The 18,486-nt window shown below is 45.9% G+C and overlaps 1 protein-coding gene across 1 annotated transcript in view; it reads left to right on the top strand.

Moving 5' to 3' along the window:
• The window catches only part of Alk (ALK receptor tyrosine kinase), a 668,653-nt gene that overhangs the window by 609,777 nt on the left and 40,390 nt on the right, over positions 1 to 18,486 (top strand). The window contains exon 12 of the mRNA XM_058578442.1: positions 9,208 to 9,370. Within this exon, the coding sequence (XP_058434425.1) occupies positions 9,208 to 9,370 (163 nt within the window). The remainder of the gene's footprint in view (positions 1 to 9,207; positions 9,371 to 18,486) is intronic.

Below are 18,486 nucleotides of genomic sequence, written 5' to 3'. Positions count from 1 at the left end.
ACTGAGGACATGACCCAAGACGTAAAAATAATATGAATCAATGTTTTAAAAGCTCAAAAGTGGGGGCTAGGGATGTGGCTCAAGTGGTAGCGCGCTCGCCTGGCATGCGTGCGGCCCGGGTTCGATCCTCAGCACCACATACAAACAAAGATGTTGTGTCCGCCGAAAAATAAATAAATAAATATTTAAAAAAAAAAAAAAAAAAAAAAAAAAAAAAAAAAAAAAGCTCAAAAGTTAGGTGATGTAGCTCTCAGAAAAGAATTTGGAATAAAAGGAAAATTTTCAGAAATGAAATATTAAACTAAAAGGAATGAAGAGCAAATAAAACAGTTAATGCCTTACCCAAAATAGAAAGTGAAAAGAATGACATTTTTAAATATCAAGAAGGTGACATCCATCAAGGAAGGGTTAAAAAAAAAAAATCCACTGTACAGGTAACAGTAATCCCTGAAGAAGAAAACCAAAGAACTGGAACAAAACCAATACTTAAAACTGTAAGTCAAGGCAACGATCCTTATCAAAACTGCTTATTAAAGGAGTGCAGTACACACCCAAGAACACTGACCCAGAGGAGCTATAGCAACACATATTCTGGGAAAATTGATGGATGTCAAAGAAAAAGAAAAAAAAATGGGCACCTAAGGAAAATAGCAAGTGATTTGTTAAAGAAGGAAATTTAAATTATCAGAATTTTTAAAACAGTAACAGTTCTAAGTCAGAAGAAAATAGAGTAGCATATTTAATCTACTCTAGGGAAGAAATAGTATCAACATCCAAGAACTCAACAAATATTTCTTCCTTTGAAATCTACTTTAAAAACAAGATTCAGAAAATAAAAATAAGAATAGAAACATCAACATAAGTGCTTTCATGACCATTAAACATAGTACTTATAGAACTAATAGCAAAGAAGGGTTAAACAGCAAAGAGTGACGTGTGTAATGACAGAATGCCCCACAATGTGGATGTAGTACAAGAAATGATAGGAGAATAGAGTGTACATGTACCAAAAAGTTCTCTAATTCCTCTCAATTTTTATATTAATAATGATGATAGTAGAGTAAGTATTGTTTTTCTAATGCTGTTGTGTGTATAAGGAAAGCTAAATTAAAATGATAGGATTTTCTAATTCCATTATCATCTGTGTTCTTGAGAAACATGATTCTCAATGTGGAGAAATACAGATGTAATATAGAAGAGGTTAAATTTTTAAAAAAAATTTAATTCCGAATATAATTGGAAAAAATTCATATGACTTCACCAGGCATAAGTGTGTGTTTCATATGGATGTAGGCTTATCCCGTTTACACACACACACACGCACACACACACACACACAACACACATCGATTTCCTAGCTCTGCTCACTAGAACAGCCTAGAAACAATCACCCACCCAGTAGCAGTAAGCAGCCACAGCACCTGGCTCTCCTGTTTACAATACCTGTTGCCACTCATGGAAACCAGGGCTTTTAAGAAAACATCTGATTCTAGGTCTGGAAAAGAAACATTTTGTTGTGCCATGTCTTTGAGGATCAAAAGGACTCGGGAGGGGCTCTCACTTACCAAAAATCTGACAACTTGAGCTTCTACAGAATAATAATTGTGATTAGGGCAACTTTAGAAGATGATAAAGAACTAATCCCATATCTTGAAAATTGTTTGTAAGGAGAAAGAATTGAGCATTGGTAGTATCTTTCCTATGTGACTGGAGTAACGGAATTGAAATGAGAGCAAGTATCCTTTATAAATGTATTCCAGTTTATAAATTAGGATAAAAAAGGGCTGGGGATGTGGCTCAAGCGGTAGCGCGCTCGCCTGGCATGTGTGTGGCCCGGGTTCGATCCTCAGCACCACATACAAACAAAGATGTTGTGTCCGCAGAAAAAACTAAAAAATAAATATTGAAATTCTCATTCTCTCTCTCTCTCTCTCTCTCTCTCTCTCTCTCTCTCTCTCTCTCTCTTTAAAAAAATTAGGATAAAAAGATATAATTAAAATAGCATAGTTTTACAGCTCCTGATTAATAAATGGACCTGTACCCTGAGCTTCAACAAGTGCTAATATTAAAAAAGACAGTGATAATTAGACATAAAATACCTCCTGATGAAAGAACCCCACCTAAAGTCTTGCAAAGAGACCCAGCTGGGAATTTGCAGGAGAGAGGCACATGTTGAATTGTGCCATGGGATTGCAATCAGCAAAATCCAGAGAAAAGATATAGACCATGTGGTCCAGAGTCTTCAAAAGATAAAATAAGGAACAGAGGATTCTATAGGTTTAAAGAAACAATTTCTTTTTTTAAATTTTAATGGTCAAGATTAACGACTATACCTAGGGGTGATGCACATTTGGGTAATAAAACTACTGAGAAATGCAAGGAAGTGATTATGAGAGAAGCCAGGAGACAATTCCTTTTAGGAGTAAGGAAGGCACTGAAAATGGAGAGGCCATTGAGGGTCTTATGAAGTCAGGGGCAATGTTCTGTTTCTTGACCTGGGCAGTGGCTAAATGGGTATTTGCTTTTTAATGACCCACTAAGTATGTTTTACATTTGCTTTGTGCACCTTTCTTTGTGCTTTGTTTTAAAATTAAAAGGTTAAATTTTCTCTCATCACTGAGGGGTCCCATATTGTCCTGCCATTAAATAGAACCAGTTTCATTCTCAAGTGCATACTTACAGAAATTGATTTCTTTCTTTTTTTGCACTTGCAACAGAACAAAGGAATAAAACAAGACTTTTAAAACAAAAGGTATTTATTATAATAATATTTACCAGGGCGTCTGATTCCATAGTATTCCTTTGGTGGTTTTGAGTTGCCTATCTAATTATAGAGCCAATATCAGATTAGATTGTGAAGAAAGGCACATCACTCTATTATTTAAAGAGTTGAGATAGGTGGTAGAGATGTTTTGACCCCACTACGATCACCTTATTTTCATTTTGCTCTGGAAGTTCCCACTGACCAAAGATGTGACAACTTGAGTTTCTACAGGATAATAATTGTGATTAATTAAAACCCAAAAATATGTTTAAATTCACGAATTCTTAATGATACACAAGTAATTATTTGGGCAATTTTAGAAGATGATGGAGAAGTAATTCCATATCTAATAAGAGAACAATTGAATATTACCATGTATAAAAAAAAGTCACTTTCCAATTTGTGTTAGTCAGTTTTTTGTTGCTGTGACCAAAAGACCTGACAAGAACGTGAGACAATTCCTTTCAAGAGTAAGGAAGGAGCTGAGATTGGAGAGGCCATTGAAGGTGTTATGAAGTCACAGGCAAAGTGACTTAGAAGTCTCAGTCTATAGTTGGCTGCCTCCATTCTCTAGCCTGAGGTGAGGCAGAACATCATGGCAGAAGTATATGGCAGAGAAAAGCTGCTCAACTCTCTCTCTGCTCAACCAGAAACAGAGAGAGAGAAGAAGGACTAGGGACAATATGTAATTCCCAAGGGCACCCCCAGTTCCTCCAACCATGCTCCACAGTTACCATCCATTTAAATTATTAATCCATTAAATAGATGAATCCATTGGTTAGGTTATAGGTCACATAATTTAATCATTTCACTTCTGAAGGTTGCTATATTGCCTAACATGGGGGAGGGATTTGTTTGGGGGAAGGGGGCACACCTCATATCCAAACCATAATACAATCTATGCCAAAGAATGGTGTCATATACATTTATGGATGGGTGACTGATTATATTTACTTGGATTTTGATCTGATTGTTATTCAATAAGGTTTGGGGTACCAATCAAAATGGTTCAGTATGTCATAACTTTCAAGAAGTTTAGCTCAGTCGTTGGTTATAGACAAAATTTAATTCCATGGATCAGAATCAAAATGGTGTAAATTATCCACATGAAACACTGAGTGCTTTTCTTTGGTACAACACTTACAGACCTTCAACACGAGGCAGATCCTTATTGTGGTGATTAATAGTGATAGTTGAAAACTTATTTTCCTTTGTACCATGCTTTATTTCTTTGCATTGAATTGAGTAGATGAGATGGCTTAGCAACAGTAATAAAACCAGTACAATTGCTTTCTAGCCCGGTTTTTTTTTTTTTAACATTGTGCTGTATATTACTAATTGATTTGTTTCTTCTTGAAGGGCTCTGCAATATACTTAAAATGAAACCCAGTGCTTAATGGATTTTTTCTTTACTCAGCTGTCTATAACCAATCAGTATTTTCATGTGTGGGGGTTCTTTTATACAATTTAGGTGTGAATGAGCACTAAACTACACTTGCAGTGTGTGGTGCTTTGTAGAACAAAATAAAGCCATTCCTTTTTTCTTTTCATAAATGACTTTTAATAAAATAGGGATTCATTTGTTTAAGTAAGAGAAAAAGGAAGGGGCAGATTTCTCCCTTCCCTGCCCCCAATCCGGGCTCCTCTCTGAGGGCCATTTGATTCTCGTGTGGCTCCACAGAGCTTCAGGGGCCAATGAGGACCCTCTGCAGGGGAAATATGGAGACCCTGGTAACCTTAGATTGACAGCTCAGCATCAAGCCTGCCTCAGTGCTGGTCTCAGTGGGACTTTAATCTCCCTAAAAACCAGAGTGTTGCCCTGTTGCTTGTGGTACAGTTCCTCTTTCTTATCTCTCTCTGCTTCCTGACCTTGTGAACATTCCAGTCACTGGATTTCCCTTTTGATACCAGCTGGCTCCCAGTGGCCTCTTGGAGAATTGACCCTGACCATCTCTTTTCCTGGGCTGGTTCTCTTGACCTATTGATGCCCACACTCCACTAAGCTAAATTACTACTGGGGCCACTGTGGGGCTTTCTAGGGTTGAGGGTCCATCCACCACAGTACCCTGGCCAGACCCTTCATGGTGACTTGCCTACTGTCTGTGCCCGAGCAACCTTGGTATAGTCTGTCCTGGCTTGAAATGAGCTCAGGGATTGAAAAGGAAGAAACGTATCATTTAGAAAAGTTCGTGGGGACTTCCCCATAATCCTAGCACTATTTTTATCCTTGAACTTGGCTTGACAAAAAATCTGCCTTTAATCCCTGCCTTAACCAATTATCCACTCACTGCATACACTACAGAACAAGCTCTCAGCTGCTCTGAACTTGAATTAAAGGGAATACTATAACTTTGCCTTCAGCTATACAAAGTTTCAGAACGTTTAAAGGCATTTAATACATGTATAAAAGCACAGAGCCTGACTTACTTGGGAGGGGGGCAGTAAATATTGAGAGGTTTTGCCCCCTTCATGGGTGGATTTACCTCTTAGGTATCTAAGGTCCAGCCCCTACACACACCCAGAAGGAAAAAAAGCAGCTTCCACCTGCAGATCAAAGCTCACCTTGGTCTCTCCTATACCCCAAGATATTTGATAACTCTCCTGCCTCTCACCTGCCTGCTTCGGTCCATAGGTTGTGTCCAAAGCCTTCTACTCTTGTGACAGTGCTGAAAATTCACCTAGCTCCTGCCTACCCTCTCATGGTTCTAACCTACCTTAGCCTAGAGCTAGCTGATCTTGTACCTGCCAGAACTGCTAGGTCCTTCCTGCTTCCACCATCCCCTCTTCCAGATTGTTTCCTGTGGAACTTTACTAGGCCCACAATGCCACCAGGCTCAGAGCCATAGTCCAACCCTTGGGCAAGGATCTGGAAAATATTAAAGTCTATTCCAAGCAAGCACCTTCACAGAGACTCTAGAAATAAAGCAGAATAGCAATTTTCCTCACAGGTACCCACTGTTCTAGTGGACCCATCTTTAAAAAAAAAAAAAAAAAACACAGATTTCTAGCGTTAAGGAAGTTCCTAAGAAAGACACGGGAGATCAGGGACTCATGTAAGGATAATCTGAATAGGATGGAAGTCTTCAAGGCAGAAAGGAGAAGGAGTAATTCTCAATTTTGGCCCCTTCTTCAATGCTGACACGCTCAGAAAAACCACTTGCTCTATCCAGAATGTTCTTTCTTCATCGGGACAAAGAGGTAGATGGGACTAGTCTCTAAATCTGATTGAATATCAGGTTCTCTTGGAAAGGTTTTTACATAAAACAGGTATTGCCTTCCCATCCCCACCCAGAACTACTGAATCTGGATTTCCAGGTATCTGTATTTTGAAGGTTCTTAAATGGTTTGGGAACCGCTGATTTTGTGATTTTTTTTAAGGTCCCATCTTTCTGTGACATTCTGTGAGATTTCAGACAAAATGAATGAAGGGAGCCAAAGGGAAGAAGCTTGAACAAGACATGAGAAGCAGGATAGCCCTTGCAGAAGGAGTAATAAACTCAAACTCCATACTCCGAAGAAGTGGTGCTGGTGGGAAACATAAATTGATTCCAAACAAAATCGGGCAGATTTATGTGGGTCAGAGCCATCCAAGAGAGCAGGGAGCACCTCCATGCCTCAAAGGCTACTGGGAGCGCAGATTTCTGGCTGGATGAATCATGAGCCTGACCGGGGATGGCAAATTCTCTGTTCCCATGAAATCCACTTTAGAAAGACTTTCCTCTCTGGGCCTTTCCATCAGAAATCACTGAAAATAAAAACAAAATTTTGTGTAGAGAAACCACCTGAGACTACTATACATCCATTGAACTGGGAAAATACTGGTCCCTTTATTGAGAAATAGCCCTAGAGTCCCTCCTTTATGGGATGGGAGCATAAATCTTGAGATTGGGTGTCTGCTTCCCACAGTGAACATGAAGTTACACACTTTTTAAACTATATTCATTAGGCATCTCTAATGCTGAATGACCCTTTGCCTAGATCATCTTTTCACTTTCACAGAAAGCCTAAGCTAATCTCCATTTGTTCAGGTTAGAAAATTGAGGCTCAGAGAGGTAATATAATCTAACCCAGGTCATACAGCAGGTCAGGGGCAAAATCCAGGATGAGAAAAATTGGCACAGCTGAATCTAGAGCCCATGCCCCTCTTCCTGTCTCACCAGATGTCCTACCTGGCCAAAATACAGAAGCCTAGTATTCCTAGGAATGTCTCAAAACCTTCTGAGCAATGCTAGTTCAGCTAGATTGAAGCTAAAAGTGGGTCCCACTGAAGGCTGTCTTCCCCCAGCCAACTCTTGAGAAATAAATTTTTTTTTAAATACACACACACACACACACAAACTCTTTTATTTCCATGATTGAATTAATCAAATAAATCACCATGCTTCTGTCCTCAGGTAGATGAGGCTACTCCAGAACCAGGCCATTTGCTATAGATGTAGATGGGTCTGCAGAATAGGCTTCGGGTTGGAGATAATGGGAGAGGTAGATTTATCAACTCACTTTCAGAACTTTTCTTTTTCTCCCAGCCCCACTGAGTTGAAATCCCCAGGTGCTGCTGGCATGGGATCCATATTCACAGAACCTCCCTCTGACCCCATTTCCAGTTGTCAGGGACAACACCAGTCCTGGATACAGATAGGTGCCATTGATACAAGTCAGAGTTTTAGACTTTGGGACTTCACGATGGCTTTCCTATCCCTCTGCTTCTTTTAACATGCCAATCCAGCCCCAGATGAAGGAACTAGATCAAGGTCTCATAATCAGCAGTTGATGAGACTGTCCCCAAACCCAGGTGCTCTTGCTGATTTCCAAGCCATGGCCCATCCACTTCACACCGTTAGCACAGCCTGCAGGTGGAATTTAGGCTCTGGTAAAGGTAAAAAGGCAACTGGCCAACAATGTTCTGCTAAAATACATTTTGTAAAGAGTTAGGCCTTTGAACTATTAAGACTGCCCCCTTTATAACACAAATAGATCAGAAAATTAACCATTAGCCATATATAAAAAAGGTAAATGGACTCACTACCTCCCAGTCCTTGAAATTATTTTCAGAAGTCAAACAGACCATTCATTTGATAAAAATGAATCACGAGTGCTGTGTTGGACAGCTGTAAGTATTGGAGCCCCAGTGGAACTTCATGCTTCTGACCTTGGGGCCAGGGCCCTCTCACAAAAGCCTACCACAACTAGCCCAGTTTTCGAATTATCAATCCTGCCCAGCATAATCTCAATCTGTTTGTTTATAATTGGCAACCCCAATTAATCTCTTTTATGTTCATCACTAAATTAGTTCAAAGTCTTCAATTTTTTTCACTTTAATGTTTTAGTGAACAAAGCTATGTATACTTAAATTAATGCTTCCATCATTTCCTGTGGGTACAATTTGACCTAATCTCTCTTTAAAGAAAAATAATCTTGACAATCTGATAATGAGATTTTTTTTCTTTTAAGTAAAAATAATTTATCAAGAATATGTTTTTTAAAGTTTTTCTAAGTTGTTAAAAAAAGAAAGAAAGAAAGGAAGAAAACTATGCTAGAATTGTGGCCAAAAAGAGATCTGAAAACTCCCCAAGGTCTGGCCTGGCTCAAAGGTAGAAAGTTTGAAAGGAAATAGCTCAGTGGTTGGTAATGAGATGATGGGGGAGGGTTTGTGCTGAGTGTTCCTGCAATGCCCCCAGAAAGCCATCCAAGGATATTGGGCAAGGACAGAGCTCACCAGGAAGTAGCCTTAGGAGAAAAAAGGCAAAATTTGACAAATTTGACCCGTTTTTTCTTTCTTTCTTTTTTAATACTCTCTTTTGCATACAGAACCTGAAAGCTACTCTCATTACATTTCTAAGTCCAACTTGGTTTTAATAAGGAAGTTGAGGCCTGACGTTCAGGGTCTGTTACCAAGTGTCTGACAGACAGAGCCATAGCCAGGAGTGGGAGACTTCCTACTCCCACCTGTCCTGGGTGCCTGGGCCAATGGTGGGGTCATGGGGCTAGTACTATGTCTAATTTCTATTTTCTGTCTTCTCAAAGCTACAAGGTTCCTATATGCACATGCCAAGCCTTTAGTAGCAGGTTAGCGACAGTGATAGTAGATCAGATGGAGCGCCTATAGTTTGCCCATCTCTGTGCTGGACTCTATGAGAGACCAGGAGAATTCTAGGTCAGGTCCATGTCTGTGCCACATAAAAGGACACTTTACTCCCTCCTCAGATGGCCCATAGCACAGTATTACCTGGATCTTTCTATGGCTTTTTTCCCCTGGCACATAGTAAGCTCAAGAGAAATTTCCAGTTTGAATGGCTGATCAGTGTTTCTTGACTCAACCATGATACCATCTTGGAATGCATGTTTGAACCTATTGAGCTGACTACTTGGAGACAGTCCAGAGAGGCCTATGAAGAAAGCCAGGCCAGGCCAAGTGAGTGATTATCTCTCCTTTTGTGCCACAGTTCACTGGCTGTTCACCACATGCGGGGCCAGCGGACCCCATGGCCCCACGCAGGCCCAGTGCAACAATGCCTACCAGAACTCCAACCAGAGTGTGGTGGTAGGGAGTGAAGGGCCCCTGAAGGGCATCCAGATCTGGAAAGTGCCAGCCACTGACACCTACAGGTATGTATGGGAGAGGGGGAGGCCGAGGGGCAGACCCATTTCCCTGAAGAGGATTGGGGTCCTGCCTGTGGATGCATGTCCCTGAAGTGCCTAAGCATGCCAAGGTTCAAGGGCCACAGATGGCAGCCTGCAGTAAGGTGTAAGGGCTGGAGATAAAATCTGGCTCACACACTGTTGTGGAGATGATAGGCATGCATTAGCTAGTTATATAAATATTACTAATAATTATAATTACAATGGACTGTCCTTTGAATACTACTTGATGTTCTTCAGATGAGACAAGGTGTGTAAAAATATTTGGAAAACAAAAATACTATGCACACAAAAGCTGATGCTCTTGTGCTTGTCCTTATCCTCTCCTGGACCTTCACTGTTTGCATGTAAAGCAAGCCATTCTCTGATGCCCATCTTCACCCCAATCCCAACTCCACAGTTTTCCACCAGGGCAAAGCCAGGCAGGAGGAGGCCTGATTTCCCTGTGCTACCTTGAGGCCACGGCACTAAGCAAAGCTTGTGGTGAGAGAGGAGGGCTGACTCCGCATGTCTGGGTGGGTTTGGGGAATCGGAATTTCCACCTAGTTGCCAGGTGGTACCGATGCCGCCTTTGAGAGCCTCTAAGTTCCTTCAGACCTGGGACTTAGTCAAGCCTGTGTAGTCCTTATCCAGGCTCTATGACGTCAGCAGGGCCCACACAACAGCCCCAACAGGGCCCACACAGTATCCCTCCAGTCACATCATCTAGAATCAGCCTCCAACCTCAGACATCTGAAGTGTGGCCTCACTGCAGCCTCCTCCACCCAGCCCTACACCGCTGGGCTAGCCAGGAAGCATCCTCACTGCAAGTGTTGGCGCCTGGTGGTGCTCTCCTTCCCCTCCCACAGCTCCTCCCCATGTTCCAGGACAGGGGCTTCTCAGGTTTCTCTGTTTTCTCTCTCCAATTTAAGGGTGTTTTGTGATATCCTGATTCCTTGGCAAGTGTATTCTGGGGAGAGCCCTAAGTGCTTTTTAAGTGACATTCTGGGCAGGAACATAATAACAAGGTTTGACTGCAATCAGGTTAGCTGTTTCGGGTCCCACCCACCCTCAATAAATGTCCCAAAGACCTAGTAAGTACACCAAGCAAAGCCAGACCTCCCCTTCCTGCCCAGAAGAACCTCTCTGTGTCCCAGAGCAGGGTGGAAAGGATTCCTGGGGAGGGTTGATGAAAAGCTTGTTGAGAATCCACCTTGTATTTCTCCTGCTTTTAGCAGTGAGGTGAGTGGCACTGTTGCTGCTGATACCCTCATGCTTTCATATGAGAAAACAGGAGTCAGAGAACCTCAGCTCCAGATCTAAGACCACACAGTGACAGAGCTGGCATTTAAACCCAGGGCCTCCGGCTTAGAGTCTGTGCTCCTTGCACTGACACCCACATCTGGACTCTGAGAGGCACACAGAGGCTAGGAGGGACAGGAAAGGAGATTAGGCGTAGGAACATCTACAGCCCACCTCCAGGAAGCCTCTGGAAATGAGAGCCTAGGAAGAGAAGCCAAACCACCTGAAGGAAGCGGTAAAGTAGGCGGAGCCCCATCGTCCCCTCCCAGCCCAGGGCATTTCCAGAGCCAGATGGGAATCAGCCAGGAACAAAATATCAAGACTTCCCTGCTGCTTCTCCCACAGAAGTTCACAGTCAGGAGATGCCTGACCTGGGGTCCTCTTGGGCTTCAGTCCCCCTAGACATGGGGCCCACTTCCATATTTAGAAGAGGCTCTGCCCATTACTATGCAGCAGCAGAGCGCTGGCCCGGACCCAGCTGCTTATGACGATGATGCACCCAGCAAAAAGCCTCCTTGCAGGAGGAGCGCCTCCCCGGTGGGCGGGCAGAGAACTCAGCAAGGACAGCAGCAGGCAGCTGCAGAGGCATTTCCAGGGACAGACCCATTCCATAAGCATTAGCTCCTGACTGTCCTGTTTCTGATGACTTTAGTCTGACTTCTTCAGATGGGCTCTGGGTTTTGAAAGATTTGGCCTGCCAGAGGAACTAAACTTATTAAATAATAATTAACTCACTTTCCCATGTATTATTAATCACAGCCTTATTAAGCCTAGTCAGGTTTCTGATCCACATGAAGTGCCACAGAATTGCCATGCTGCATTGATATAACCCCAGCTAACACTGGAGAACCGTTTCTACCCTCCCTTTGAAATTGAGACTATCTCGTAGTCCCTAGCATTGACGGGTGTTTGCGTAATTGATAACTTATACAAGGAGCTGTTCTTCTATTGAAACAGGTGTTTTTAGTCAGCTTTTGTGACAGAAGACATAACAAGCACAACTTAGGGGAGGGAAAGTCTACTTTGGCTCACTGTTTCAGAGGTTCAGCCCGTGGTCGGCTCACGGTATCGCTCTAGGCCTAACGTGAGGCATAACTTTGCAGCAGAAGGACCTGGCTAAGAAAACTGCTCAGTTCATGCCCATCCAGGAGCAGAGAGAGTTCTGCTCGCCAGGGACAAAATATAAACCTCAAAGACACACGGTCATGACCTGTTTCCTCCAGACACACCCAATCTGCCTACAGTTACCACCCATTCAAGTGGCCCTATGATGTCTCCACTGGTCGTGGAGGTGAGGGGAAGGGGGCTAACACTTACCAAACACCACATGCCAGGGTGGGTGGGGCCTCCATTGCCTGGGCTTCCTCTGGATGTATGTGGGTGAAAGCACCCTCCACTCTTAAGTGGACCCATCTCCCACCTTCTTACTCATTTGCCCACCACAAAGGAGGAGGCCCAGAAAGTGGGAGCTGAAGGAGGGGCTGGGAAGAGTAGAGCCAGGGCTCCTCCTCTTCTCCCCCACCTTGCCTCTGCCTCTGTCAAAACAGCAAGGGGTGAGGGGGTCATATTCCATGCAAGCCCCCTGCCGTGGTGTCAGTACTTGTTCCCCTCCTGTTGTGCAAATCTCAGTGAACCACAATATTTACCTGTCTGGAGCCTGTGCCTAACCCCAAGTTTACCAAAGTGAGTGAGAGCCAGCCCCAGCCCCAGCCCCAGAGGAGCGGCAGCCCTGGGGATGGTGGACTTGGGGACAAGCATTTCCATGTGATGGAGAAGAAAGAAAATGGATGTTGACTCAAAGTACCACTGTCAGAGGCCAGGGGAGGCATTTCTCCCAGTCTTAGTAGGTGAAGAGCTTCCTCGAGGAGCCAGAAGCCAGAGTCCCATCTGACGGCAGTAAGAGTGGTCTCCAAGGAGGCAGGGGGAGGGGGGGGACGGAAGGAGCAGGGTGGCAGGTGCCTGCTGTGGTCCTGCAGGGAGTGGGCCAGGCTGGGGCCAGGCCACTGGAGCCTTGATTCCCAGATGCCTTTAGCTCCCTCTGGTGACTGCGGGAGGTGGGAGGGACAGAAAGGAGCCCCAGGCCGGCAGAGCAGGTTCCAGGCAGTGCTGTCATCCAGGCTAGAGAGAAAGGGACCACAGCAGGGCAGGGAAACGAGGATGGAGAGGAGAGGGCAGGGCCGGGAGGACTGGGAGGTGGGGGACTGGGATTTGAGAACTGAGTGGATGGGTGCGGGCAACACTCAGGACAGCACCCACATTTCTGGCTTGGGGGGTGCAGGGAGCAAGGAGAGTGAGTATCAGCCACCCTTCTAAGGAGCTTAATAGAGAAGGGAAGGCAAGGGTTGGGCACATGTGACAGGCACCTGGTTAAGGGGGACTTCTGAGCCAAGTTGTTCTGCAGGAGAAAATGTCCAGAGTGTGCCTGCGGAGGTGGGTGGTGCACGAGGGAGAGGGTGGGAGGCCACCAGTGCCCACAGAGAGCATGGATTAGAGAGCCTGTGCTGGAGGGCGGGGAGATGGCAAGAACCTTAGCCTCATCTTAGAATGGAGATGGACATTTAGAGGGGCATTTAGAGAGAGTGTGGGGTACCCTCAGAGAGGCAGTCACTCAGCTGATCGCCGGTGCCTTTTGCTCTTTCTGAATCCCCCCGTCCCTCCAGCCCCCCCCCCCAGTCCTTCCTGCCTGCCTGCCTCTGTAGAGTTCAGCACCCCTCCCCCGCCCCCTCCGCAGACCACACATAAAAACATTTGTCAAACACGGCCCACAGCTCCTGTTGGCAGTTCTCACACGGGGCAGTCACTCTTCACACATAACGTACAGGGGCCCCAGAGCCCAGCTGGAGCCAGCTGACCCAGGCCACAGCTGTTCCTGCTGGTCTCCATCAGTGACATTCATTTCCTTACCTGGCTCCAGGGACCAGCGTGTGCAGCTGGATAACCGTAATTCAACCCAATCCACAAACAACCATGGACACACACACACACACACACACACACACACACAGGCACTGAGATGCAGGATGCCTACTGTGTGCTGAGCACTGAACCATGGGGCTCCTACTGTGTGCCAGGCACTGAGTAGGTACCACAGGACTCGAGGACATGACTGAGACTCCAGAGTCTCATGGTCTTTGGAAAGACCACAGGGCAGGAAAGTTCCGTAGCAGCCCACAACGCCCATCAAGCTCTGGACACTAGTAGAAGCGATGTCCCAAAGCATGACGAGCTGCCTCAGTCCTTGCACAGGGAGCCCTCGCCATGAAGAGCCCAGAGCAGGCAGGGGCAGAGGCAGGGGGTCAGGCCAAGATCAACGAGCTGTCAGCAGGACGGAGTTAGAGGTCGCTGAGGTCCCTTCCAGCTCTGCACTGTCAGGAAGGTGCTGAGGAAAGAATAGACCAGACCAAGTGCCCAGCACATAGATACATTAGGAACAGGACCCAGTGACCCCTGAGGAGCACACACCTCCCCAACAGGCCCCTCTAACACCAACCCCCAGGGGTGTCACCTGATGGCCCAAGTGACCCATTTGGATGGTATGACTGTGCATTGGATCAGAAATTCCCTGCCGCCCAGTCCCTGGCCACACTGGCAGGCCCCCGGTGGTTCTGAGGTCAGGCCAGCCAGATCTTAGCATCCTGATTTCACAGATGGGGAAATTGAGACTGAGGAGGGAGGGACACGGCCCCAGCAACAGTTGGGAGTCAGAGCCCTGAGGTCTCTCTTGGCCACACCCCGGTCCACCCAAAGGTGGTACAGGAGGGAAATGGGGTGCTCTGTGTTCCCCTGAGTGGGGGCTCTCTCCTCCCTCTCCTAAGTGGGTACAGAAGCCACCAACATGCTGCACACCAGCTGTGCTGTCATTTCCAGATCCGGCAGGCAGTTGCTTTGATTTGCTGCTAATTCTTTATTTAAAAAAGATTCACAACTCAATTACATCAGGTAACAATAGCTCACAGTCAATAATACAAAATGCAAACCCAATAAACATGCATTCTGACCAGGGGACATGGATTTAGATGAGGGGGAAAACAAAAACAAAAAAATTACAGTGTCAACTCTTTGAGAGCAGGATCTTGTAATTTCCAGTAAATTGGAATCACTGCAAGTCATTTTCCCCACTTGAGTGGCAGGTATATTAATTTCTTGTCATTTGTCAACCATCAAAAATAAATTGTTTGCAAGGGTCCGGGAGAGCACTTCAGAGATTTGGGCTGCAGTTGTTATTCTGACGTGAGTGTGATGTTATTATCAGGGTTTGGGGTCTTCAAAAATGCTAAGACTGGCTTGTGCTTCCCAGGCTGTGTACAGGGTGGGTCCCAGGGGAAACTGTACAGCCTTGACCCAGATCTCCTTGGCCACACTCTGGTCCACTTCCTGCCCCCTTCTCGTTGGTTTTCCTCCTTCTGCCTCCCAGAAGCCACCCCAAGGAGAGGAGTGGACAGGCTCACTATCAGGAGTGTGGCTATCATTTGTCACTCTCTGGTTGTCCTCTAGGCACTGAATTAGGTCTTTATAGGAATTCTCTCATTTGCTTCTCACAACTATTTTTTAAGGAATTATTATCTCCCATTTGTATGCAGGGAAACTTGGGGGCTCAGAGAGGGTAAATAAATTAGCCAAGGTCACACAGCTAGTGAGTAAGCCTGGCAGGGCCTGAGCCAGGGAGAGACAATCAAGGCATCTCAGGCACATTTCAGGAGATTCTGGCTCCCAGGGTCATCAGTGCCGGTGAGCACCCGGAAGGAGGGGCTACAATGGTCTCACCTGCTCTTGGTTCAAGTAGCAGAGCTTGGATTTGGATCCAGGTCTGTCTGCATTGTCACCCATTTTTTACTCTGGCGCACCCCATTCCCAAACAGATCAGTCCTACAGTAGCAACCAAAAGCTTCCAAAGGAAGGAAGCTCTACATAGCGGAATTTCAGGCTTCAGGGGCTGATGAGGAAGCCACCCCTTCCCAGGACACCAGCAGTTAGTCCAGGCGGTCAGCTGCCTACTCCCATGACGTAAGCCAGTCCCTAGTCCAGGGTGGGAGCCTGGGGCTGAGGCTACCACCCGGCAAAGTAAACTCTGGGCACTGACACCTGATTGCCAAGTTCTACTGTCAGCTCTAGAATACGTGGAGCTGACTCCAGCCCAGAGACCTCCATCGTGAACCATCTGCACCCTTTTCAAATCAACTATTTACCCCATACGTGAGGCAGGGTTATGACCTTATTTCCTTCCTTGGTAGTAGAAGCTGAGGTTCTGAGAGGTTGACCAAGTTGCCACAGGTCACACAGCTCCACAGCGAGGGACTATAACAAGCATGTGACTCAGAGCTCCCGGCTGTTTGCAGCCTACCCCACTGCCAAGAGCCAGGTCAAGTCCTAGGAGGGAGCTGCCTTTCCAATTTGGTTAAGGGGTAGAAGAAATAGAAAAGATTTAGTGGGGGAAAAAAAAAGGAGTCAAGAACAAGTCTCAAATATAATAATAATTTGACTAAATTTAAACATATGAAAGAGTTCAGAATGATTCATAATACATGCAGATTGATGCAAATGGATATGCAAATGAGACAGAAAGGAATTAACAGGGTAAAGCTTACCTTTCAGCCATAAGTAGGAGTGGGCAGGACAAGGACATAGGTAGAAGTCTTCCAAGCAAAGCACATCTTCAAATTGAAATGACTCTTTTATCAGCCTGGCCCAGCCCCCGGAGTAGTGAGCAGGGAGTCCAGGTCCCATTTCTGTCCTGAGACTGCACATTCTCTGGAAGCCACACCGCCAACCCCCGTTTCCCGCCTTCTACCAAAATCTTTCCTTTTCCTCAGCCTGTCAGCTCTGTCCATCTCTAGTGGGTCAGAGGGGACTTGAGGGTCGAAGGGAATTAGAATGAGCTGGTGTCTTCTCAGGCCTTCATCTTTATCCGTCCACATCAGCCTCCTAGGAGCATACGGGAGAGGAGATGGCCTCTATAGGAAGGGAGATGTGTGGGTCTAGACCAGAGTCTGCCAGTGGCCAGCTCTGTGAGTTGTTTAATCCCTCTGAGCCTCAGTCTCCTCATCTGTCAAATGAGAGTAATACCCTCTCCTATTTATGGCTCTTGAGATGACCTACACATGTCAGCATGCATGCTGCCCACATAGTAGAGGATGCGCTCCCTCTCCAAACCTACAACCCCATCTTCCCCATTCCAGCTGCCTGCTGCAGCCAGACTTCCCAGAGGCTCCCTGTGTCTTCACTTCCGGTCACACAAACCTGACTCCTACCCTCCACCCCTTTCTACTTGTCTGACAGATGGGGAGCCATCTGTCAGCCCCACCGTGAAGCCAACCTCAGTCCTCCACCCCACCCCAGCCCCACAACCAGCAGAGGTCCTGGCACCCGGCGCATCCTCCGGATCCCTCCTGGGACTGATCACCTGACAACCCACACTTTGCAAAGAGACTCGAAGCATCGTGAGGCTTTCGTGCCATTGTCTCTTCTTGATGTTGAATGGTCAAGTGAGTCTGGGAAATAATATGAGATTCTTCTTTTGTGGTAGAAGAGGACCTAATGGTCCTCTCTGACCTTGAAGCCCCAGAATGCCCTCCACTTTGCCTTTTCCAATAGCCACCCCATGGTGAAAGTTCTCTTCTCTCTTCTCATAACTAGGACCGTGTCCCCAGTTTCTTGGTTAGTTTTTCAAGGATCTGGAGCCCATCTCAGGTCTCTGATCCATACAACCTGATACTGTTCCTGACATTCAATAAGCTCCAATTGGTTTCTGAGCACCTGCCAGGCCCCTGGACTGGGCATGAGGTTCTCTGTTTGCATTCCATCAAGAAGGCAGGTCCTCACCTGACACATGGCTGAGGTCTCCAGTTTCTAGGCTCAGCTCTGCAGTAGAAAGCAGAGGACTCTGCCTTGGAGGAGGCCCTTCCCATGCCCAGATCATGGGAATGTCCTAGCGGCTGTGGAGGAGCCGCTGTATGCCCACATGGGCAACACTGCCTTGTATCTCTTCCTAGTCGTTCATAAAGGACCTTGGATCTGAAGGGATGGGATCATGCAAATCCTCCCTCTCCCTGGCAGCTGGTCTCTGGGGAGCCATCTGTTGGCATACGTTAGCTGGTACACTAGCTGTCTTCCAGACCTGCTGCTCTTCTGACATGGTTCACAGACCGAGTCTTTGTCCCCTAGCCTTGCTCGACTTCATCTCAACAGTCTTAGAGGCAGCAGACACAATCCCACATCCCCATGCTCTGTTTTTATTTTCATCGTGACTGGTTGTTTGTTGTCTGCACACAGATTGCTCCAGAAGGAGTTACTGACAGGACAAGTAAACAGTCTGTGCTCATAAACATGTTCTCCTCTGCCTCTGCCGTGGAACCTCCTTCATTCGGGACCCTGCGGGGTGACTGCAAAACTTTGCACAAAGCCAGCTGCTATTCCAGCCACTCATGCTGCTGATAACAAGTGCTCACTGGGGGCCTATTTTGTGGCAGCTACAATTCTTAGACAACCTGTCTGCCTTCCTTTTATCTTCATAACGTGTGTAGCTTAGGAGGGAGCTTTTCTTCTTGTCCCCATTCTACTGATGAGGAACAGAGAGATTAAGTTACTTATCCAAGGTCTTATGAGTCTTTTGATCTTGGACTGGGAAATCCAAAATGGCAAAGGCTTAGGTATTTGAGAAGTCATCACCCCGACCTTAGTCTGTGTGTGTGTCCCCTCCTTCTCCCTCTGTCTCTTCACACCTTTCCAGATTCTTCTTTTCCTGGCTCTACATTTCTCTCCTGACAGTAGAGGAAGAATCCCTCCCTACTGGCCTCAGGAGGCTG

Source organism: Marmota monax, unplaced genomic scaffold (genome assembly GCF_021218885.2).
Source record: "Marmota monax isolate L192 unplaced genomic scaffold, Marmota_monax_Labrador192_F-V1.1 WCK01_AAM20220418_F8-fsc00010, whole genome shotgun sequence".
NCBI lineage: Eukaryota > Metazoa > Chordata > Mammalia > Rodentia > Sciuridae > Marmota > Marmota monax.
The sequence above is the reverse complement of the archived record's forward strand: the minus strand, read 5'-3'. Positions and strand labels throughout refer to the sequence as shown.